At 39.9% G+C, this 25,249-nt stretch overlaps 2 protein-coding genes across 3 annotated transcripts in view; both read right to left on the bottom strand.

Moving 5' to 3' along the window:
* Positions 1–19,536, bottom strand: part of NHEJ1 (non-homologous end joining factor 1) — a 97,950-nt gene extending 78,414 nt beyond the window's left edge. The window contains exons 1-5 of one of the 2 annotated variants that reach the window (XM_015820480.1): positions 19,357–19,536; positions 18,217–18,406; positions 17,005–17,214; positions 14,628–14,766; positions 13,026–13,084 (exon numbers count right to left, since the gene is read on the bottom strand). In XM_015820480.1, coding sequence (XP_015675966.1) covers positions 13,026–13,084; positions 14,628–14,766; positions 17,005–17,214; positions 18,217–18,405 — 597 coding nt within the window. In that variant the 5' untranslated portion in view covers position 18,406; positions 19,357–19,536. Of the gene's footprint in view, positions 1–13,025; positions 13,085–14,627; positions 14,767–17,004; positions 17,215–18,216; positions 18,407–18,652; positions 18,659–19,356 lie in introns of those variants that run through there. The other variant, XM_015820481.1, reaches the window with a different exon arrangement.
* A 1,527-nt stretch (positions 19,537–21,063) lies between these two features.
* SLC23A3 (solute carrier family 23 member 3) overlaps positions 21,064–25,249 on the bottom strand; it is an 11,146-nt gene continuing 6,960 nt past the window's right edge. Inside the window, exons 9-12 of the mRNA XM_015820495.1 lie at positions 24,169–24,274; positions 22,937–23,104; positions 22,119–22,214; positions 21,064–21,464 (exon numbers count right to left, since the gene is read on the bottom strand). Of these exons, the coding sequence (XP_015675981.1) occupies positions 21,064–21,464; positions 22,119–22,214; positions 22,937–23,104; positions 24,169–24,274 (771 nt within the window). The remainder of the gene's footprint in view (positions 21,465–22,118; positions 22,215–22,936; positions 23,105–24,168; positions 24,275–25,249) is intronic.

The following is a 25,249-nucleotide window of genomic DNA, read 5'->3' as shown; positions in this document are numbered from 1 at the left end:
AAGGAGAAGATTCAGGAACCTCCTTTCTTAATGCTATTCTTCCGTGTGTCTGTATATATGCTATGCACTCAAAGGAAGGTGAAGATCTGCACAAGGGCAAGTGTGCGGAAGCTGTTCACATCCCCTGGCCTGAGGCTGCCGGGTGAGGAACAGGGCAACATCAGGGTCGGCGGGTTATCGGATGATAACAAGGCAGTACAACCCAAGCACGCAACTTCCAGCAATGCAAGCCTGCTTCCTTTGTTTTGGGAAAACAAGCACAAGAACGAGACCTTTTTCTGGAATGTCGTTGCCATGCCAAAAAGGTCCCCCAACTGGACCAGCACAAGCAGAAGGCTATTCTCCTCTAAACCCCTTCCCTGTGCATACATAAGGAAGATAAGGAAGCTTGTAAGGATGAGGAGGAAAAAGATGTAAAGCACATTTCTGTTCTTGAATTCTGAAAGAAGCAAAATGAAGGGGCTGTAAAAAGAACTCCAGACTAGAAACATCCTATTGCAGAGAATTAGGGCGCTCACCATCTGGGCTCCTGAAGATCTGCATATATTACAAAAAATTAAAGACTCGGTAGGTGGTTGATGGGAAGAAAGCCATCTAAAAATACCAAAGATCAGTTAATAAGGTTGACTGCAAGCATTTGAAAATATTTCAGTAATAAGGAGAGGCAAATACCATTTTTAGACCGTATTAACATAAACTGTCAATGAAATGACACACAATGAACTGTGTGTTTCTGGTAGAGTGTGAGTTGCATTGGTTACCAGTTTGTTTACAGTCCAATTGAAGGTGCTGGTATGGACCTTTAAAGCCCTATATGGCATGGGACCAGGTTATTTGAGGAACTGCCTTTCCCTGATTTCATCTGCCCATCCCATCAGATCTCACTGAATGGGTAAGTTACAGGTTCCGAGATCCACAGGGCTACCTTTGGTGGGTTTTAGGCAACGGGCCCTTTCTGCTGTAGCACCAGTATTGTGAAATCTTCTCTCCCCAGGATAAGGTTGGCCTCATCATTCCTCAGTTTCCAAAGACCCCTCAATACCTGGTTATGCCAGCAGGCTTGGGAACCCTGGGGATGGGTGAAATCATGAGGTGGCTCTCTTATTATTAACCTCCCTCAATTTATTATTCTCTCTCCTCTTCTAGCTTTGCATCTATAATTTTTAATTCTTTTTAATAATTACTATAACTCATGGTTGTCTTATTTCCTCTTTTTACTGGATTGTTGTATACTGCCCAAACGCACATTTCATGAGATGGGCATCCATATACATTTAATTAATAAATAAAAGCACAAAAGGTAGCCTTGCTTTACTTAGAATGCTATGTCTACCATTGGCCACCAGAGTATGAGGAACTGAGGGTCTTTTTTGTTAATCTAAATCTAAATCCAAATCTAAACCTAAATGATAGATTGCTTCTTTTCAGCATGCTCCATATGTAATAATGTAGGTTGATTTACCATTGCCACTCATCAAGTATTCCCTGCTATATAGGAAAACATACTAGAAGACACTAGCTAAGTGACATTGGACAGTTTCAATTACCATTGGCCAAACTGGCTTCCTCCAGATATAATTCTGGCTTCCCAGAATTCTCAGCCAAGAAAAGATTTGTGGTCCCACGTCATCTGAAGAGAACTTGGCTAGAGAAGGGAGTGTTTTGATGCTGTGACAATTTAAATACATTGTATTTAAATTAATACTGTCTTATTATTTGCTTCTGAGAGTACATTAGATTTGGACGGTATTGTGTTACTATTAGCTGTACCTTGAAGTAATTCTGGAAAAAAAAAGATTAGTCAGAAATATCAATAACCGAAACACAGATGGCTGTTTTACTGTATCAAGCTATAGATTTCTACTGTTCTTTATGGCTTTATATTCATTGCACTAAACCAGGGGTAGGCAACCTTGGCTCTTTTATGACTTGTGGACTTCAACTCCCAGAATTCCTGAGCCAGCCATGCTGGCTCAGGAATTCTGGGAGTTGAAGTCCACAAGTCATAAAAGAGCCAAGGTTGCATACCCCTGCACTAAACAGAAGGCAGATTTCCCCCCCCCCACAAAAAAAACGTTGTGAGCTGAAATTTAAAAAAAAAAGAATTCTAATTTTCAGTAATAGCTTAGGCCAGTGGCCAGCAGACTAATCTTCCTTTGAGAGTATTGCCCTGGTATAAAATAAAGGTTTCATATTTAGGTTGGAAAAGTCAAGACAATCACTAGATGGCTTGAAAAGAAATACAGAACTTTGTTGTCATCTATTGGTCATCAGGATTTCTGCAGCCCAGATCGGATAATCCTAAAATAAGACCCATGGATAAAAATGTATGGTTTAAATCTGACAATTAATTTCTTCTGCCTACATATTATTAAAAAACTTCAACCATTTAAAGCATTTGAGAAAAATTCAATTACATCTAAATGCATTCTTTAAAAGTTTGCTGACACTGTTTTCTGAAATTGAAATGATGTCCTTTTATAAAACACAACAATGAGGTTTATACTAAGTTGTAGTTAGCTGGTTGGAGCCATATTTTATTGAACAAGCCACAGTGGCTGGGTCCATACATTATGCTGTCCTAACCCATATTGTAGTTCATGAAAATTTAAAATACAACGTTACTCAGAATAAAGACTCTAATGCAAATAAATAACATTTTGATTACAAGAATATTCTCCCTATTTGTTTAAGAACTAAATGAAATAGAAAATGAGACTTCACAAAGCAATTATTTAAATTAGACTTTTAGAAGACACTTTAAGTCTATCTATCCTGCTGTTAGATCTTCGAGACCTCCCAAAATTCTTGATATAAGAGTTGCAGGTCAAAGCAGACTTAAAGAACTCTGACTATTTATCCAAACTATTCCTAGTCTTCCAATCTTTTGGGGCAGACAGATCCCCATGAACCTCATCCAGCACTGAGAGCACAAATGTACAGGTTAGCAGACCAGAATAGTGCAACTTAAATCCCTCATCCAACACATACATACAGGTTCTTTGCCCTGCCTCAAATTCTGCCTAAATGTTCACTGAAGCTGCAGCCTCCATGAGGCAGAGATCAGATCACTGCTCTTGCACAATTCTTGCACCATTTGGGGAAAGGAGGAACGTAATAAGAAAATAAGATGCATAAGGGAAGCAGTAATTACTGTGTGGTCGACAAGAGGCTGCTTCCTCAGGACCGTTATTATGTGGCTAAATTTAACACCCCATTCCAAGAGGGGAGCATAGTAGCCGCCCGCCGGCTCCTGCTACCTTCCCCCCCTCACCCGTGCCTGCTGAATGGCAGCCAAGAAAGCCATAAAGCAGGTCAGCTGGGTTTTTAATAGACTATTTACCAAGATGCTGTTTTTACTGCCGAGGTTTTGCTCTTTTTATCTTCCATTTTTATTCCCTTGCTCATGAACAGACTAGGCTGTATTTTCTGGTTTGGTCTTTCTTTCTTTTTCTCCCACTCACTTGATCTCTATTTTCAGGATTCTAAATTTATATGGTACATGTCTTCCCCCCCCCCCAACTTTATTTTTCTGGTAAATATTTGCCAAGACCTTGCCAGAGATCATCCAGTTGACAAGCCCCTCGTCCCCACAAAACATCAGCTGGAGAAGAAGCGAATCTCATTAGCACTGGCCATGAAAAGAGGCCATAGAGATGGGGCATGTCTCTGAAGATATATATTTAGCCATGAGTGCTGTACATAGAATGGGACAGTCCAGGCATATGCAGATTGGCAGAATAATAGCCATTTCATTCAGCTAAAGGAGTTGAGAAGAGGGCCTCTGAGGGATGAGGCTAGCGTTTCTCCAATATTCTCCTGTGTGGGATTGGAGTTTGGAAAAGCTCTCCCTACACTGAGTCACTTTTATCCCAGGTAGAAAAACCACAGAAGTTCTGGGGACCCAAATATGAATCTCCATATATCTCAACCAATCCCAAACAACCATCTGAAAGACAAAACGTTTCAGATAGTGGCCAATGATTGAAGCAAATCTAGATCAGGAGAGCTTAAAGTTAAGAAAATTTTGTCATTAGTAGAAGACAACCACTAGATCTGATCTTGGAGGACAAAATACCCCAATTGCCTTCTCGGTAGGCAATTTTTCTCAAAATGCTATCATTTAGGTGATGCTTTTAGCAAGTAGAACAGCACATATGAGCTTGAAAAATTAACATTATAACTTTCAAGCTTATCAGAAACCAGTGGTTTAAAACACTATAAACAACTAAACAAAATATTTCTGACATTTAGGGCAAATTGACTTCCCAAATTAAAGAGGCTGATAAAAGCAGTTTGGGTGATAAATCCGTTAGTTAAGGAATAAAATCCAAGGAATGTCAAGGTGCTGGATAATGAAAAAGTCACAATATTTAAAATAATTATTATTTGGAAAATCCGTATATATAGCTTTTTTCCCTATTATTATACTACAATGTATCTAATTGGAACAACAACACTTATGTAATTAAGGGTCTCTTCATACATTACATCTTAGGGAGGTATCTATAGAGTGCAGTGGCTCATGTGGTTAGGATGCCGGATTGATAATTTGCAAGTCCACATTCAAAGCCTGAGTGCTGCTGTGTGATGGGGTGTCATGTTCCTGTCATTCACTCTGGCTCTTGCCAACCTAGCAGTTCGAAAGTGTGCAAATGTGAGTAGATAAATAGATACCACTTCGGTTCGCCCATTAATGGGGATATGAAACCCAGGCAACGGTTATGTCACTGGCCGATCCTTTCACTGTGGAAATGCTTCAGTGCTTCTGACATGGAAGTATAGTATAGCATAGGGAGGTGTGTCTATATATACATAAATATAGATCAACAGATACATAGATATTAAAGTGAATATGAAACTACAGTAGTACCTCAAAATAGGCATATAACCCAAGTATCATATACATTTCTTCAAGCAAATTAATTATCACCTAGGCAGTAGTTTCCATTGCTCTCCTTGAAACTGTTCATCCTCTGAAGCCAACCCTTCAGAGATATGGAATACATCTGATTTGATGCACTAACATGACTGAAGACAATGGCAAAAATAGGTTTCCAGGCCAATGAGAAAGGTAACATTTAGCTCAGCTTTAAGAGTCAAGGGAAGCTCAGATGTAGATATTTGGTCATTTTTAAACTTCAAAGTGAAGATAACAGGCAACAAAAAGAAAGAATGAGGCATAATCTGAATCTCTTTCTTTTGTTGTTCTTATTGCCTTAGTGTATTTCCATGCATCATTTTTTATCTGTACAAGTAATCCTAACTTAACTACCACAATTAGGATTGGCAATTCCCAGTTGTTAAGCAAGACATGGCCAAAACTTAGAATTTTACTGCTGGCATTTCCAGTGACCCCGCTTGTTGGAAGCCAACTGTGAAGCATGCAAATGACTATCATGTGACCATGGGTCACTGTCACAGTCATAAACGCCCACCAGATGTAAAATGCCCGAATCTTCATCAGTAGGCCATAGGGATACTGCAACATGTGCAATAACTGGTCACAAAGATACTTTTTTCAGAGCCAGCATTACTTTGGTCACTAAACAGGTCAAAGATTAACTGTATTATGGTTAACATCCTCCAGAGCTGGAAGTGGTCCATGGCTTTATAGTAGCAGCAGAGACCCTTGTAAATCAAGAAATGGGGAGCTGATTAGTGAGTAATAGAAAGCAAAGAATGGATTCTCCAAAGGGGTAGAGAATTACCGAAGTGTATTCTCCCTAGTTTCTTGAGCATTCAGAAATGGGGTTTGAAATTAAAAAAAGAAGACTTTTTGGAGCCTAAACAGTCTAAAGTAACATTCAAAATATAATGCCTAATGAAGGAGGTTAAAAAGTTTTAGATTTTGAAGCTTGCTTCCCTCCTCTCTCCACAGCAACCTCAATAAACTTTCCAGCCACATCTATGAATATATAAGCAGCTCCTTAGCTCTGGGATCCTTTCTTCCCTCCCAAGGAAGAATTTCCATCTTAGGAACCAGCTCTCTTTTCTGTCTAAGCAATCAGTTTAGTCAAGGCCAAGGAGAATAGAAGCATGGGGGAGTTTGCTAGATCAGGCCTGATAAGGGTAATCCAGCAGGTGCTTTCCTGTGTAGGGATATTCATGCAATATTTATTGATGTTTAGCATCTCCTTCAACCGTCTTCTCCAATCTTCCACCTACCTCAGTGGTGGCGAACCTATGGCACACGTGCCAGAGGCGGCACTCAGAGCCCTCTCCGTGGGCACGCACGCCATGCCCCGGAAATGGCAACCTTCGCTCTTCGATCAGCTGCTCACTAACTCACTGAGATCCCACGTAACCAGATGCATCCCGGCATGGCTGGTTTTCCTCCCCCCCCCCGTCCCATCTCTCCTGGCCTCGCATGCTCTCCTTTTCCCGGGCACGACCCACTGCATCGCCTCCTCAGCTGTCGGCCAGCCATCCAGCTCAGAGGCAGCTTCTCTGAACTGATGGCGGCCGGCTGTGGAGCCCCAGAGTGCACTGGTCGAGGGGCCGGCAGGCTGTGGCTGCTGACGGACACCATCGGCCCCCATGCGCTCGCTGGCCTCTGTGTGCGGGGGCTGATGGTGTCAGGCAGCAGCCACCCCGGCCCCTGCCTTGCCTTGCCCTGCAACAATGGCACCCCTGCCCTGCCTCCCCTCACTCCACAGCACGAGCCTCCTGCCCACCGCCCCACCTGCCAGAGACCCCCTGGATCTCCCCCAAACCTGCCCGGCCCCCACAGGCATCCCTCCCCACAAGCAACATCGAGGTGACCACGCCCACCTTGGCCACATCCACCCAGTCTGCCATGACCATCACAGCCACGCCCACCCAGTGGGCCACGCCCACCTGGCACCTGGTGATAAATAAGTGGGTTTTGGGTTGCGGTTTGGGCACTCGATCTCTAAAAGGTTTCCTCCCTCTGAGTAGCCTTTGTGCTTAGCAGGCAACAAGTCTGCACACATTCACACTCCGCTACTGTGGTTTATTCTAAAAGAGAGTAAATTTTTCACCACAACTGGCTTTCTCAGAGAGCCTAGGAAGATTCCGCTATGAAACATCAAGAAAGGAAAAGAGCAAGGTATCTCTTCTATAGTAGCCTTGGAATCATCCCATCCAGAAACAATACATAGTTTATAATGTCCCATTATATAAAAATCATATTTAATTTTGAATTCATCTGGGAAAAAGAATATAATTGGTATTTATGATCTCATGCAATAAAATACAATAAAAGAGTTGCTGAGAAGTACTTAATCTGGCTGGGGATGCTGCAACACATCTGGAAGACACCAAATTGGGAAAGACTCTCTTAATCAAATAAGCATAAAAATAAACATGGATTAAATATAATCTACCCGCTAATTTTACAGAGGTCATTCAAAAGGGAAGGGAGGTGGAGATTCATCTTCTGACTGGCATCAGCAATACTTAAGGAAAAAGAGGCCTGAATTTTGTTTATGGTTTGCCTCAGAAAGAGGAAAGATGAGGCACTACTTTTCTATAGTTTGGGATAGGGTCAGAAGGGCTCAAACACAAATGCCCCAATCCATCCTATAAGAAACACCACCATAGTATCCTATTCAGATGCTTACTCCTGTAACACGTGCCATGCTTTTAAGAATTGATCCCACAGAAAGGAACCCAGGTGTAGCAGAAATGTATCCCAACACCACAGCCAATAAGAGCTTTGTTGCTCTGGCCAGAGGGGCTTGTTCTCAAGCCTGTGGTCTGGCTCTATTTCGGGGACTGTTGTGCCCAGTATGGTTTCAGCAACATGCATCCCAGCTGACTCATAAGCCAGGATAAACTCTTTGTGGTTGCTATATTGAACCAACTCGCCCCTCACCTGATTCTGCTGAAATCAATAAATAAATACAGTGGTTCACTCTCTGACAGATGCCTCATTAGCAAACAGGTAGGAGGGGCAGAAATGTCGGCTAAGTGGGAACATGAATCCATACAAATAAAATTAGTTTGGCAGTCCTGAACTTGATTACTGTGAAGATAATACTTCTCTTTGAACAAGATTACACAGTCACAAGGATTGTAGCTCCCTCCATTTCTCTCTCAGGGCTATCCTATACTTTTTATCTAAGGTTCTATTTCAAACTAATGGTTTCAAGGAAATGGAAAGATTATAAAGAGCATTATGCATTTTGCCCTTAAAAGAAACTGTTAAAAGTTATAATAAAATTGTACAGCTGCTAGCAATCATGTGCATTAATATGATGAACAGGAATTGAGCAAGACCATATTCCATGATAACTTATATAATTTAACTCTCTTTTTTGAGACTTCACCAAACATTGATTGGATAATTTCAGATTAGTTCATAGTCATTGGAAACGTCCATGTTCTTTTCCTGGGGAATAGATCTAGCAATCTATTCAATATTGAACAGCCTTTTATGTTTCTCAGTTTCTAACTTCATGAGTTCTAAAAAAACAAAATGAAAGAAAAACAAAAATAGAAAAGTATTAACTTTGGCCCCATCCACATAGTAGTTGGTTTAATATGTTTACCTCCAGTCTGTGAGAAGGCAGCAAAGTATGGAGGCATAAGATACTTCACCTACATTACAAGCAGGTGCACTGTCCTAACAGATTTCTGCAGGACAAGTTAATTGATGGATCACTAGGCCAGCAAGAAAACCAATTCTAATGTACCCAAGGTTTGGGGAAACACACATTTTGAGGGCTAGAGTAGCAGATTTAGCCACCTGATGCAACCTTCATATAAATATGAGTATCACTCTAGTAATCTTAGTCTAACTTGCTTGGCAGATCCACATAGGAAAAAACAGGGGCCTGACAGGCAAAAGCAGTCCTTATCTAGGACATTCTCTAATAATCTGGAAGCTGCTTTAGCAATAGCTGTTAAACCAGTACTTCTCTAACTGGTAGACCAAGATCTATCTGACAAGCAAGCCATTTTAAAGAAGATCTGGTTTAATTTCTTGAATGATAGCAGGTAGATTAAGCAGTATCTAAACCAGAGGCGTCAAACTCGCGATGTCACGTTGACATGTCGCGACGTATCGCAACTTTTTTTCCATTGCCGGCAATGGGGTGGGCATGGTTTTATTGTGATGCATCCGGCCCATGGGCCGGCAGTTTGACACCCCTGATCTAAATGGTAAACCAGGGCCTCTCTGACAAGCAGGTTATTTTATAGAGATCCTGGTCTACCACTTTCTCCAGTGATCTTGATGCTGTTTTAGTAATAGAAGGCAGACCAGGACCTCTCTAAAGCATACTTTTTGCCTTCTCTAATAAAATTCTTCCTGAATTGTGCCACATATGATCATTGATTCAAAGTGGGGATGTATACTGAAATCCTATCCCTTATGCAGAGATCCTGGCCTACCACTTACATGGTATCCTATATTTGGTACATGCTTACCATGTTCAAGGAAAGTTTTAAAGGGGAGAATTATAAAGATAAATAATCCACAAAACATTCCAAATTGTATAGTATAGATTGAAAGATACCACATGTTTCTTCTATGTGAGTTAGCTCTAAAGCAGCCACATGAAAAAGCAAGAATTTTTATATAATGAATACCTCTCCTTTTCAGGTTTCCGCTATAATATATGCTACATTGACTAACCAGTTAAAATGGCATCAGATGTTGCTGGGAAGGGGCAGTAGAATGATAGAAGTTAGGTCTGAGGCAACACCACTATAATAGGGGTGTTTCATTTATTCATCGTATTACTCTAGCCACCCATCTGGGTGGCATACAATAAAAAATTAAAGGTAATTACAGGAAGTGCTCAACTTACAATAGTTCATTTAGTGGCCATTCAAAGTTACTATGTCACTGAAAAAATGTCACTGAAAAAAGTGACTTCCGACTATTTTTCACACTTATGGCCATTGCAGCATCTTCATGGTCATGTGACCAAGATTTGGATGTTTGACAACGGATTCATATTTATGACGGTTGCAGTATCCCCAGTTCATGTGAATACCTTTTGTGACCTTCTGACAAGCAAAGTCAAGAGGGAAGCAGATTGACTTAACAACCAGGTTATTAACTTAACTGCAGTGATTCACTTAACAACTGTGACAAGAAAAGTCATAAAATGGGGCAAAACGCACTTAACAAATGTCTCACTTAGCAACATAAATTTTGGGCTCAATTATGGTCATAAGTTGTGGACTACCTGTATATAAAAACAAACAACAAAATGTTAATATTATAATTAAAGGCAAGGAGAGATCAACAGATATTAACAATTGTGGGGCCACCTCAATAACTCACCATTCCTTTGTTTCTCTTCAAAAAAGTATACTCTATAAAATTTTTATTCTTCAGCCAGCTTATACTGTGACATTCTGTCAAATGTAGATAAGTCCTGGATTTTATTTCAGTCTATATTCCTACCCTGAATAAAAAAACTTTTCCCAAACAAACACTTCCCCATGTGTATTAAGATTACAGTTCCTAGACTTCTCAGTCATCAAGAGATTAGTTAGGCCAAAACATCACTTTCTCTACCTGAGCATTCCAAAGTAGGTCTTCCTAGTTCCTGCTCCACAGTCCCTATATAGTTACCAAGACATGCAAATACACCCTATGCCTAGACGACTCCAGGCCCAACCAAGAAAACCCCTCCTCCCAACAGTCTTTCAAATTGTGCTAATAGTACCTTTGACCCAGAATTTACTGACGTCAGAGGTAGATGGCCCACACTCTCATAGATGGCCCACTTTTTGTCAGGAGTGACAGGCAAATTGGGGAACCGCCTGTTTGTTTATCTTCCTCTTCAGCGTTGTTTATTTTGATGGTACATCCTTCTGGTCCAACCCAGATTGACCTTTCACCTTTCCACATCCTGTTTGCTGGAGAAAACTGTGCAAGGATGGGCAGATGTGTAGCAAAGCCAGGACCACAGTACTTAAAAATATTTTGGGCAATTTTTCCAGGAGACAGGCAATATTTAAATCTGTTATACCTAAGCAACTTGCAATACATGGCTATTTTGTCTCTTAACTAAGGACGAAGTAAGCTTTCAGTCCAGGGTCCTATGAGCACAAGAGCTCTTCATGACCATACTTATTGATAAATCCTACAATGCATAATGTCCAGGGAAAATCTTCTGTAGAACAACTCAATAAGGTGACAACTGTCTAGCCTAGTACAGACATCTCATAGATTAATTTTCCCCAATATGGAGCTCTCTAAATGTACTGATATATCCCCATAATTCCCTGAATGTGTGGCCTATGTTGCTTGGAGATGATAAGTATAGTCATCTAAAAGCATCAGGATGGAGAAAGTGGTCATACAGGTATGTAACTGTTAAAAGCTAGATGCTTTCAATCCAAATCTTACAAAGAAAACAATTACAAATTTATCTTCCCTTTTAAAAATACATTGGATATTACATATCCCATTTTCACTGTCTCATAACTCCTACAAAACTGAAGAGAAATTATCAAAGTAAAATCTCAAGTGGCCTTTTAAAAATGTTCTTGAATCTTACCTGAACACGGCTCTTTTGCGTAATATATAACATACATGAAAATATAGTCACATCCACACATTCCTGTTCTCAAGGGTGATTATTCCTATAGGATCTTGGATTCCTCTCACTTTTATTCTGATCTAAGGATCATCTTCAATTTGTCTTTAGTTTTCTCAAAGCTTGTCACTGCAATAAATCTAGCACTGATAGTACATCAATTGAGTATGATACTGGCTCATTTTATACATCATGGCTGCTTTAAACATGGTTTCTTGAACAAGTCACAGTGCAGCTTGGTTCATACCACATGCTAAACCATAAAAATTTATAAAATACAACGTTTGGCCTCATGCAAGATACCATACAAAGCAAATTATAGCTTAAACATGTTCCATGAACCAGGCCATCAATAGACAGTATCATTCCTGGGTTTCTGACAGGAATCTTTAACAGTCTTACTTGGACATGTTGATGATTAAACAGAAAAGTTTTACACATATCTTATTTTCCACTGAGCTACAGCTACTGAATTACCAAGAACAATTCTCTGGTTGCCACCAACTAGAACAATTTATTGAGAAGAATTTTCAACAATTTGGCAATCAGATACATTCTGCATAATCTGAGGACCACCAATTTGAAATAGCCCCACCAGGCAAATGGTAAATCTAGGAACTACATAGAAACCTTTTCTATGAGGAGGAAGGGAGTCATACTATACACATTAATTGCTTTCAGATTTGCTGATTACATTGTACAATCCTAAAAGGAATATCAAGCTGTACATTGGCAGTTCTTCTAAAGAAAATTATGCAGATGGGCTATTTGGCCTTGGAAAGCCCCCCCCCCTGCAAAAAAAGAAAGAAAGAAAGAAGAAGCAGGAAGGACTTCCAAATGAGAGATAAAACCAGTCTGAGTTCTTGCATACCAGATACCGTAGTGAGCCTCAAGAATACCCTTATTGCTGCTTTATATACTAAATTCAGGGTGCCTCAGCTGCTAAATAAGACCAGAGGTCTCTTCTGCCATCCTGCTTGGGTACATTCTCATCAAGGGCTCTGGTAGCTCTTTACTTATTATTTACTATTACTATTATCATTATTTATCTCACATATCATTGAAATTCCAAGCTAATTCATTCTCCATGATATAATCAGACATCTTACTAACTGATCCTTTACCTAGCATAATGCAACAACGCTTTATTTTCTTTAGTCTTTAAAGCATGAGTGCATAACAGCACTAAACATTAAATCATCCTATACTAAAACCACATTGCCTTAATGTAACAAAGTCCTTCCCTCCCATTCCCATGGCCCAACCAAACCAATACTCATCAGTATATATGAAGTTTATTGGAAGGGCAATCAAATGATCTAGCATGGGACCAAAATAAAATATTGGATAAAATAGGATTCCCAATAGATATAATATTAAAACATTCAAAGCAATGTACTAGTAGAGTCCATAATTGATTACGATACAGTTTATCACATTAACTTAGGAGAGGTCTTTTCCCCACTGCACAAATGTTAAATAATAAAAGGAAAATTTTACCTCAGTCTCGAATGTGTGCAGGAAAGTTTCTTCCTTAAAGGGTTCGGTCTTTAGACGTTCTGCAATAGAAATATCAAAATAAATAGGGAGAGTTTTGAAGTAGCCATGCCTGCAAGCTCTCTACTGCTATTCAGATTTAAAAGAAAATTCAAGTAGTCACATCCACATCTGAAAATCTGTAAAAAGATAAGCCAATATTTTCACCATGCATCAAGCCCAATGAACGTAACATCACAGTCCTCAATAACAGGCACACATAACCCACCTGGTTTAAACCTTCTAGCCATATCAATACATGGGCTATCACATACATGGACATATGCATGTACTGCTGAAGTCCAAAGACTAAAATTCAATCCCTGTTTTGACAGAGTCCAATGGGTTGGAAAAAGTCACTTGTGAATAACTGCAGATCCCTAAAGGTAGCAGATATCTCCTAGCTATATAAACATCAGAGGGAATAACAGTGTTGGCATGTGGTCAACACTATGGAAAAGCAACATGGAATACTAAATGAGAAGTCTTAGATCGCATTCCATCCAGTATCCATCCACATTTGGTGAGAAGGAGTGGAGGAACAAGCATGAACATTGGATAAATAATTTGTAATTTGGTTAGCTTAAGAGTACAGTTGCAATGAGCTCTTGAACTGGTGTCCTGTCTCAGAGAATTAAATTCATCAAAGCCTCAACCCAATTCTTGCATTACTGAAGCATGAAACTTTCAGTTCATTAGATCAGGGGTCTTCAAACTTGGCCCTTTTATGACTTGTGGACTTCAATTCCCAGAATTCCTCAGCCAGCATGCCTGGCTGAGGAATTCTGGGAGTTGAAGTCCACAAGTCATAAAAGGGCCAAGTGTGAAGATCCTTGCTCTAGATCAGTGGTTCTCAACCTGTGGGTCGGGACCCCATTTGGGGTCGATCGACCATTTCACGGGGGTCGCCAAACAAGGCTGTCCGCCATTTTTTTTGTCCACCATTTTTTTCCCCTTTTCCGGCGGGTGCCTTACCTCCCTTGGGCTGGGCCAGCTGGTGGTTGGCCTGCTCCGTCTCTGCCGCTTGCCAGCTACGCCTCGGCCGGCGCAGGCGGCGGAACCACGCATGCGCGGCGCTCCCGGGCAAGGAAAGTCCTCGACTTACGACCGGTTGGGTAGTCCTCGACTTACGACCGGTTGGGGTCGCGGCATTAAAAAGGTTGAGAACCACTGCTCTAGATGGTAAGTATTAGGAGAGCCAATATCTTAAGCAGAAACATGAACTTAAGTACAACTTTGTGATGGAGAGAATGAAGGAAAAGCAGTTTCCATTTGCTCCAAATTCTCCAAATGTACATGTGAAAGTAAAAGATTATCCAATTCAAATTTCTCTACAGCCAGGCACTGGCTGTAGCTTCTTGGTCTGTAGCACACATTCAAAGACCTCTTTGAATAGCCTTCAAGCACTTCAGCTACTGGTCACTATCTAATATTTGATCAGTTAATAGCTTGGAGCAGCCTTTTTTAAAAAAAAAAATGGAGGGGGGCCAAGGCTAGGCTGGATCAGGGCCAGCACTGATAAAGAAGGACAGCTGTAAGCACAATGAAGATCAAACAGTATCTCACCTAGACTGAGAGTAGCTCCACTCTCTCGATAGTCTTCAATCTCTGCATCCTTCTGGAGCAGCAAAGATGCCAATTCTTGTACCTGACAGTGCATGGCCAAACTCATTGCCATTAGAGGCCGCAGAAGGTGGCAGGACATCTGCCGTAGAGAAGAAAAGGCATGAGTAGCAGCAGCAACATGTAGAGAGCCAGGCACCACCTAACAATTATTTATAACTGATGCTTCATTTCAGCATTTTTAGACAGGACTGCTATAAGGGACCAGCAAAGGTAATATGCAAGACTGAAAAGATTTCTCTATTATTTCTTTGCAGACCACAGCATGCGCTTCCTGCTTTCTTGTTGCCTTCCAGAAGAGTCTATCTGCCCCATAGAAGAGAGGAGTTTTTTTTCCTGCAAAAAATGGAACCCATAATTCAGATGTGGTCTCTGCTTTATCCAACACCATCCAAAAGGATACGTAGGAAAAAATAATGCACATTACAGCTCAAGGAAGGAGAGATGCTAAAATCCAAAGGAATCATTACATTTGAAATAGGATGGTGCCAGGAATCTGTCTCTTCTATGCACTCATAGATTTTGAATATGATTATGGTAATTAGTGTTGGTAAGATTCATCTTCTCCGCCCCAAAAATCCATTTTTTTTTCATCCTGAATAATGGGGGGAAATGTCTTAGGAAAGAAATATCCAACAGCCCTTGCATATCCTTCTGTAATACTCCAGATCTGCCTCCTCCAATTTTAGTTTTCTCCAGTTGTTTTATTAGAAATCTTATCATCCTCAACCAGTGTGGCCTGAATTCTGTTCTATACAGAAATCACATCTCTGTATTTAAAAAAAGGCATGTCTCTTATTTCAATACGAGTGTAATAATACGGTAAGTGAAACTCAGAATACAAGATATCCAGATGTTTGGGAACCAGCAAAAGTACATTACCTGAGCATGGAGTGCCCCCTGGTGCACCAATGGCAAAATTATAACTTGTAACTAAACATAAGTATGACACATTTATCCATTTACTATAGCAGAGTTGATTTGAAAGATCACCCACTTGCTATTTTCTTAGAACATAGAACATAAAATCATAAGGCTCGAAGGGACCTTGGAGATCTTCTAGTCCAATCCCCTGCTCAAAGCAGGAGAGCTTAAACCAGTGGTGGCGAACCTATGGCACGCGTGCCAGAGGCAGCAATCAAAGCCCTCTCTGTTGGCACGCGCGCTGCCGCCAGCAGCAGGTCCATCAGGCCGCCACTGCCGCCCGGAGCAGGAGCCCCGCCCAGTACAAAGGAAGCAAAGCAGCCGACTAGCAAGCTCGAGTAGAGGTGGTAGAGCAGAGATCACCAACCATTGTTGATTGGTGGACTGGAAGAAAAGAGAGGGGGAAGCATTTTACATGCGTGCACGGGGCCGCGAGCATGCACACGCTGCAAATGGGCGGGGCTAGTGCCTACATGATACTCACTAGCCCTGCCCCGTTCTTGCCTGGTGCAGTGCCTGGTTTCTGTACCCCTGCGGCACGGCAGCGATCATTTTTGCGCCTTGCAGCACAGTGGCCTATTTTTGCGCCCATGGTTTTTGTGTGCCAGAGGTGGCACTCAGAGGCGCCTCCCTGCCCCCCCCCGGGCACCACAATGCTGATGCGGCCCTGGCACTTTGCGATAAATAAGTGGGTTTTAGATTGCGGTTTGGGCACTCGGTCTCTAAAAGATTCGCCATCACTGATTTAAACCATCCCAGTCAAATGATTGTCCTGTTTATTTCTGAAAACCTCCAGTGATGGCACACCCACAACTCCAAGAGGCAAGCTATTTCGTTGATTAATTGTTCTGTCAGAAAATTTCGTCTCATTTCTAGATTGGATTATTCTTTAACAAGCTTCCACCCATTCTTGCCCTGCCCTCTGGTGCTTTGGAGAATAAATCAAATCCCTCTTATGAACGAAGGCAAATATACATGTCCCAGGATAATGTTGCAGGATCCAATCTGGGTGGGTCAGTAGAACCGTTGGACTTGTGCTGGAGCCCTTCCTCAGGGAACTTCTCTCTACCAGTTAGGTTTGTTTTATCCTGACTTTGCACGTTAGATGAAAGACAATTGTAGGCTCTTTAGTAAACCACAGCTAAACAAGCCATTTAATTCTAGCAGAACTGGAGCGTCTTCCAGTAGGCTGGGTTGAACCAATAGTTATAAACAGAAAAGTGACACTTCAATGTATTACATCAATATTAAGTAATCTTTAATTTGTGCCCATGCAGCAATTCCAAATCCAAGGAGATTTTAACAAGAAATCTTCTGATAGCCAAACATCCTCACACCTCTAGAACAGAAATTTTCAACTTTTTCTCCTATCTGAAAACATCATTCTTCAACTCACCATCTCAAGAGGTGCTGCAACACAGTGAAAATCCCAGTAGAAGGGCAGTCCTAGAAGTTCACTCTTCACATGGAGTATCAATGGGCTGGAGCCAAGATGACAGGAGAAGAAGACAGAGTTGTTCTCTTTCCCTTCCAGAAGAGGACAAACTAGGTTGCACAAGCAGTTCAGGATAGAGGCTACAGGAGCAGTTAGTCGTTTATTTAGCTCCTACGTAAAATGAAATAATAATAATATTCTTCAAAGAAGATAATATAATCTCATTTCATAGTTGTGTATGTAAGCAACTAAACTGTCCAGAAGCTTCAGAGTCCATATTAAGACATTGCTGCAAGACCAGATTAAATCATTTCCTTTTTTTAAAAAAAAAAATCTATTCTGTGCAATCCAGGAGTAATACTCTGAAAAATTATATTTCTGTACAGATTGGACATCCTTCTTAATAATTAGGTTTGTTTCAGGAATAACACATTGATTTCATTTTATATTTTCATTTCAGACATGGATGGCCTGGATGACTTTTTCCTAGTGAAGTGGAAAAACAAGATGACAATTTACATAACATCTGCTTCTTGCAGTTCAGAATTTCCTCTCTGCAGATTCCTTTTCTTAGGATTTTCCTTTAAACTTAAATACCTGCTGAAGTGGGCTGATCAGTTTTTTCCAGCCTTCCCTCTTCCATCCCCACCCCCTAGTTGGATGTCTTTACCTACAAATTTCACTATCCAGTATCATACAGGTTGTCAGTTTTTCAAGTTGTATTCCAGCACATCTGAGAAGCACCAAAATGGAGAAGAGGTAATCCTCAACTTTTGACCAGAATTTGAACCAGAATTTACATTGCTCAGCAAGGTGAGTCAGTCACATCCGATAGTATCTTTTTGCCACAGTGACTAAACAAATGACTGCAGTTGTTAAGTGAATCATATGGTCATTAAGTGAATCCAGCTTCCCTTATTGACTTTGCTTGCTGGAAACCACCTGAGGAGGTCTCAAATGGCAATCACATGACCCTGGAATGTTGCAACCATCATAAATATGTGACAGTTGGAGATGCTGAGACAGTCGTAAGTGTGAGGACTGGTCATAAGTCATTTTTTTCAGTGCCGTTGTAATTTTGAACAGTCACTAAATGAACGGTTGTAAATCAAGGACTACCTTTAGAATAAAATGCACTGTGTGCTCATTTCATAATTTTAGTTTCTTACTTACCTTTGACCTCTGTTGTATCATTTCAGTATTTGCACTTTCATACCACATATTATTGAGGTCAGAGAGGAGCAAGATATAGCTAGAGTCGGTAAACCAAGCCTTAGCCATCAATCTGGTAGACTCAGAAAAACAAACTGAAGCCCAAGGCTGAAGAAGGAGTTTAATCTGTAGATCATCTGAAGTCTCCATCCTGTAAGCAAATAATGTCATTCAATTTTATTTCTTTAAAAATGTCATAAATTGAAGATATTGGCAAAGCTCTACAAAGATCTATCGTAGCATGCCGAAGTATAGGAAAACATAGCTTTAAAAATCCAGATTTTTATACTGAAGCTGGAAGGCTGTGTTTTTATTCTAAAAAATCATCTCTGAATTCTGAAGTAATTCATTAAAAAGTCTCAATGTACTTCAAGTTCAGATATATAACATGACTTACTCCAGACTTGCTGCATTTTTTTTTCTTGGAATAAATACCGTAGATGCAAAGCCACTCAGCATCACAAACTAATGCCTAGATGTAATTTGAATATCACCTCCAGGTCCTATGTTCTAAGATAAAAAGGCAGTTGATAGTTTATAGCAGGGATACTACTCCAAAACAAAGTGGTGTTATTAGCCATCAAACCTCAAATGTACACTTTTCCCAAAAGGTTTCCACAATTTTGGCCACTACTGCACTGCCCTAGTAAATATGAGTCAGTTGCTAAGCTTCTAAATTTTGATCACATGACTAGGGGGTTACTGCAAGGGTCGTATATGAGGAAAAACGGTCATAAGTCATACTTTTTTCAATGCTGTTGCAACTTTGAATGGTCACTAAATGAACTGTTATAGATCAAGGACTACCCATACACAGTATTCAAAGTGTCCAGAACTTGTGGTGAGGACGTAAAAGATGAGAAAGAGGAAGTAAAAGATCTAAAAATTTGCATTTTTTTAGATGGGAAATTTAGAGGGGAAATTTGTAGATATTCTGAGAGCAATCAGATGTTGAGATCATTTCAGGCCGGACTCAACCTGAACAACTCGCACCAAATCCATCTTTAAAGTGCTTTTCAAATGTTTCCAAGAGAGGGAAAAGGCAAGACCCAAGTGGGAGTGCAGCAGGGAAAGAGGCTAGGATAAGGGGAGAAATCCTACCGGCACGGTCAGATAACAGGAAGGAAGATCCAAAGACAGGTCGCAACAACACAGCCTCCCTCGGCTTTGCTCTCACATCATTTTGTCAGCAAAGGCAGAAGAAATGCAGCCGCGAGGAGGGTTTTTTAAAACAGCACTTTCCAAGAGCCATACTGTACTCATCCGGGATACAGCCTTACCAACGATTTTAGCAATTGGAAACTACCATTCCCACAATTCCCTCCTCATCTCCCAAGGCATGCTGGAAGTTGTAGTTAGTTGGAAAGGGACGCCGCTGAGTCGACGTAGCTCGGGGCGGGCTGTACTGTGTTTGTTTGTGTCTAAGAATTAGCGATGTGGAGGCAGGAGAAGATACTTCAAATATTACATTTCTGTACTTTGTTGGCTGTCCTGCTTTATAATGCTAACATACAGACTCCCTCCGCACGCAGTATGTCTGAGATTACTCAGAGGGAAGTAAGGAGAGGTGCCGGAAACAATCCTATTGCTTCTGCTGCGCCTTGAGTTTGTTTACTACCTGACTCCTCTGACTAAAAGTGAATGCTGTACATTCATCTGCTTTTTAAAAATAGGCACGAACATAGCCTCTGAATGCCTGTAGTAAAATAAGTAAAGTTCAGAACCAAACAAGATGCAGCCTGCACTAGTCCAGCGGTCCAGAAAAAAAGCTGTACTTTAATCTTGAAACAAAAGTGGAAATGTTTTATCATTTGTCTGCTAACTATAATTTGCTAGTTGTTTTAAAGAGCAAAATAAAGCAGAACAAAAACAAAAAATGATACCGGTAGCTACTGTCTGCCTCAACTTTACTATCTAAATCTAATGCAAATATTCTTTCTGATACTAATTCATAAACATGAGTGATTGACCATCCTGATGTGAAAAGCCAAATGTTTGAAGCCATTAGAAATTGACCCCAAAACGAAACACTCACTACATTAATATACTGTAAAGCTTTTCTCCTCCCTGTTAACTTGTACTGCTAGTTCTTGGCTAGAAAATTCAGACAACTTTCTAGATGACATTTAATAGTTGTTCATATTTTTGAAGTCCAGATCTGATAGTCTTATTGTTAATGATCCTGTGTTTTGTGCTGTTATGTTTTCTATATTTTATGTATTTTAAAATATGTAAAATAAATCATTGATTACATTTTTATTGTAAAACTCAGTATACATAATTGCAGTGTGTAGGACCTTCAGAATTATTGGATCCTGAGACAATCTCAGCCTGTCAGCAAAGATTATTGTAATGTAACCTGACAGCACTGGGAGGAATATCCCTTTTCTAGATAAAAGGCAATCTGAATGATATTTTTTTTCATTGAATAGTTAAAGATTCAGATACTTAAAGATGAAAGAAAAGTACAAATAAAACTCATCAAATTCATTATCCAATACAACCACTTTAATATAATTGGGCTCTGAATTCTGGTCTAGGTTTGCACAGTGCCTACTTCAGTGTGGAGTAACTATTCGCCCAAGCGGAAAAATAAAACTTATTAATGCAAGTTGCAGGGGTGGAAACAAACAAACAAATATCTTAGACAAAGAAATGCTAAAGGAACAATTTTAAAATACATGCCTAACGAAGATTGTCACATTATTTTTGTCTCCAAGGTAGTCTGCAAACAAAATGTTTGAAATTTCAAAGTAGTTTATATAGTCTTTTTAGAATATTTTTATAGGAAAAAAGATTCTTTTTAAATCAACAGAGAGGAATTATCTCATGAACCATTGGTCTACCAGGCTTATGGTTCTCCAAATTCCCTTGCATAATTTTAAATTCCTTCTCTGTTTCCAGCTCTACTTCTGACTCCAGTTTCACCATTTCCCTTTTCACCAGTAGATCCGTGGTTTCTCCATCTAAATGGTGCAGTTCTTCCAGTGGATAACGATTCGTAGTCTCCTGTTTGCTTTCCTCAAGGGGACAGAGAAGACAGAAAGGAAACCCTTTACACCATGATGGCGGCAAATGCCTTTGTGGGATTAATAGTAGTTTACATCTTTGTGCAGAACCCTCCTCCTTTCTGTGTTGAAGCGAGTTGCTTCCAGTTTCTAGATTTCGTGATGACAAAGGATTGAGTAGTCCACGTTCTTGCAGAGTACCTTGGAAAAAATGATCACATCAAATTCAAAATCTCCATAAATATGGGTTGTAATTATGAGGAAATTTAATCTTTTGGTATTATGGCTCCACATTTTTTTTCATTGTTTGTAAAATAATATAAACTGCATCTTTTGGCCCTCAAAGCAGTTTGCGATGTTAAAACTGTCTAAGTCAGGAAGTGCTGTAATAAGCAAATAAAAGAATTCCATAAGAGGCTAAGAATCAATTGTATCAAAATTTGATAAAAAATTGTTTTGATCTGCTGCCTTTAATAACAAGACCTTGCTAACATTTTAGGAGAGAATTTTTAAGAAGGGTGACTCAACTGAGAACAGTATATCTTACAGTGTAGGCAAGTATACTTCTGTTTGAAGAATGCAACATAGTGATGTCCCATCTCTAAAAAGCTTTGAGAAAACAACTTTCAGAATAACAATCAAAATACCAATTAGAAACGTAAAGTCAAAAGTTATTCCACTAATCAGTAAATAGACAAAGAATTTTTAGCAATATGACTAATCCAAAATTCTTACCAGAGTAGCCATAAGTACAAATACTCTTACATGCAGCAATTATTGTCCTCTGGTAATAAGATTAAATTTTGGAAGACCTGCCTCAATAACTCATCAGAATAAGCAAATCTGTCTTCTCACCTGAAACTGTGTTTTCTAAGAAGAAGGATAGGAATCCAGTTATAAAAGAAGGCACCATCAACAAAGAAAGCAGAAAGAGGTCTAACGGGATATAGCCTGTAGAAAGAGCATCATTATTAATTTAACAATATCATGTCCTGATGTCTTATACATAACATTTCTCGGGTTGATCTAACTAATTTAATCCACAAGCAAAAATTAAAAATAGAAGTGGCAAAATAAAAAGATATTTCTTTACTCACTTGTGTTCAAATAGAGCTTTTGCGTAGCAATTACATTAGAAAGGGAATTCCTAAACAATGATCCCACAGCCAGGAATGTCTGAATAAAGCCCTATTTGCACATCTTCATGCTTAGGAAGCTTCATATGGGAAAAATAACATCTTGAACAATTTGTCTAAAATCATTTATTTCTGTTTCTTTTTAATTTCAATATAGTTTAATTCAGAGGCCTAGATCAAGGGACACTTAATTGTTTGAAGATTCTAAGTTCTCTCATTATTATAACTTCAAAAAGAATTACTTGTAATTTAAAGACTTAGTTCACACGTGCCCAAAAATGTTACCTTGGGAAAACAACATGTTTCAGTTAATATATTACCATTAAAAGTGATTTTATTTATTTTTCTTAATTCTAATTCACTTTCAGAATGTATTAACATAGGCAGAGTGTATATGTGCTCCCCAGATATTTTGATTAGAACTCTTATTAATCTCAACCAGGATTAGAAATAAACATGCTGGTGGGGAATGAAACGAGTCATTAAAATAAAACATCTGGTTAAAAAAAATCATTGCTTTTTTATTCGTCTTCGTACCTGTGGTAAGGGATCCAGGTGCCCCAAACAGCCACTTTGGAACCAGAAGTCCCATGAACATGGTGAATCCCACAATGAAGATATTCCTGCCCGAATCAATATCTGTGTATTGGAAGTAGGAGACACCAGTGCCCACAGCTACACTGTATGTTACGCAAAGCACTCCTCCTGAAGACAGCATTGGTGATCAGAAACCCCCCATAAATGAAAAAAGCAGAATTCAGTTGATGTTAGGATAGAATAGTAGAATAAAGAGTAATTTTAGACAACCATCTCCCAGTGCTACCAATCAACACACATTCTGCAGCTTTTCCATCTTTTTCTGCTTAGCAGATTTTTTTGTGTGTGGTAGGAAAAAAAGGATGGAAAAATTCCAATGGCTGTTGCAAATAGTGTTCCAAATGGAAATCAGTATTTATACCTCGGTTCCCATAACATCCCATAAATAAGGCACAGTGATTTTAAAAAATTGTCAGGAAGCACCCACAATCGGAGTGCACCCCGACATTTTCTGGGAATCTAGCACTGCTAAAAATGACCATGCGGAGTCCCTGTCTGCAGAAATAAAGTTCCAGAATTATCTGGTTGTTTTTTTTTCATTTTAATTTAGGCATAGCAACCAAACAGAACAGGTACAGACTCCAACTGAGGAACAACCATTGCAACCAGCCTGCCTTCTATGGAAGACCTGTATATTGTGAAGGTCAGAAGAAGGGCTGAGGAGATATCTACAGGCCCCCTCATACCCTGGACACAAACTGTTTCAACTCCTCCCCTCAGGATGGTGCTACGGGGCATTGCAAGCCATAACAACTAGACACTGGGACAGTTTTTTCCCTCGTGCCATCACTCTGCTGAACACCTAATTCTCCCAATGCTGTCTAATGTCTATGTGTATTTATACCCATGTAGTATGACTGTAGCATTATTATTTATCTTTCTTATTATCTTTCTTACTCCCCCCTCTTATTGTTGTTGTTGTTGTTGTTGTTGTTGTTGTTGTTGTTATTATTATTATTATTATTATTATTATTATTATTATTGTGGTTATAATTATTCTTCTGGACCAGAGACAAATGCCTTGTGTGTCTAATCACACCTGGCCAAATAAAGTATTCAATTCAATTCAAAAAACAGGCGGGACCAGTTTACCTCACTGATGTGAATAAGCAGATAGTGGTCCAAGATACCCCAATATATGCACAGGGAGATATACAGAAAGCATTTATTACCATGAATTCCAAGAGGGATGGTGGTAAGAAATCCCATGAGACGGGGAGAGAGGCCCAACACTATGCATGCCAATGCACCAATCCACACTGAACGAAATGAGGTAGTCTGAATATGGAAAACAGAATGAAAGCTCCTATTAAGTTGGCCACATGGACATTACCTCACAGATCTCTCTACACGCCATTAAACTAAATTAAAGCTCAGAGTAAAAGGGCTCCATTAAAGGAAGCAAACAGGAAAAAACCCTTCAGTTGCGTGATAATCGCATTAGTTTGGAAGCAGATTTTTGAGCACATGTCATACTCTGTAGGAATCTTCACTTTGTATTTCTCTAGCATTTCCCATTCTCCCCAATATCTGGATGGGCCCAGATGTTCTTCCTCTTGGAGCTCAAATAGTGGAAATCCTGTGATTACCTTAACTCAAGTGAAATCATGCTCCCCCTTATTATTGTGAAGTTAAAAACCAGAGAGAGATTCTATATTAAACTGAGTTGAATTCCCAAAGGAAAAATGGATTATAATTAGCATCATAATAATTTAATAAAGTACAGTTCATTCAATAAGCAGTATGTACAGCTCAATGAACATGGCAAGCCCAAAGTGAAAGAAACCAAAAAGAATAAATTGTTATATGTCTATTCTTAGGAGAAAAATGTAAAGAGAGTCATTATCTAGCCGAATGTTTATGTTCACATAAGATATTTAGCCATGGTTATTAAATATATTTCATTTGGGTGGGTTCACACAACACTTACCAACGAACTGTGGCCTATAAATTGCAAATCTATAGAATCCTAAAACATTCTCAGTCACAAAAGATAAAATGTATTAAGGCTTAGCTTGTTGTATGAACCTAGCCACCATCAGTACGCTGATGATACTCAGCTGTACATTTCCACCCCAGGCCACCCCAACGATGCCCTTGACGTGATGGCCCGTTGCCTGGAGGCCGTACGGGTCTGGATGGGGGGAAACAGACTCAGGCTCAACCCTTCCAAGACCGAGTGGCTGTGGTTCCCGGCGCCTCGGCATAGTCAGCTGATGCCATCGCTGACTATAGGGGGCGAAACCTTGGCCC

This window comes from Protobothrops mucrosquamatus, unplaced genomic scaffold (genome assembly GCF_001527695.2).
Source record: "Protobothrops mucrosquamatus isolate PMUCROS unplaced genomic scaffold, P.Mucros_1.0 scaffold1133, whole genome shotgun sequence".
NCBI lineage: Eukaryota > Metazoa > Chordata > Lepidosauria > Squamata > Viperidae > Protobothrops > Protobothrops mucrosquamatus.
The sequence above is the reverse complement of the archived record's forward strand: the minus strand, read 5'-3'. Positions and strand labels throughout refer to the sequence as shown.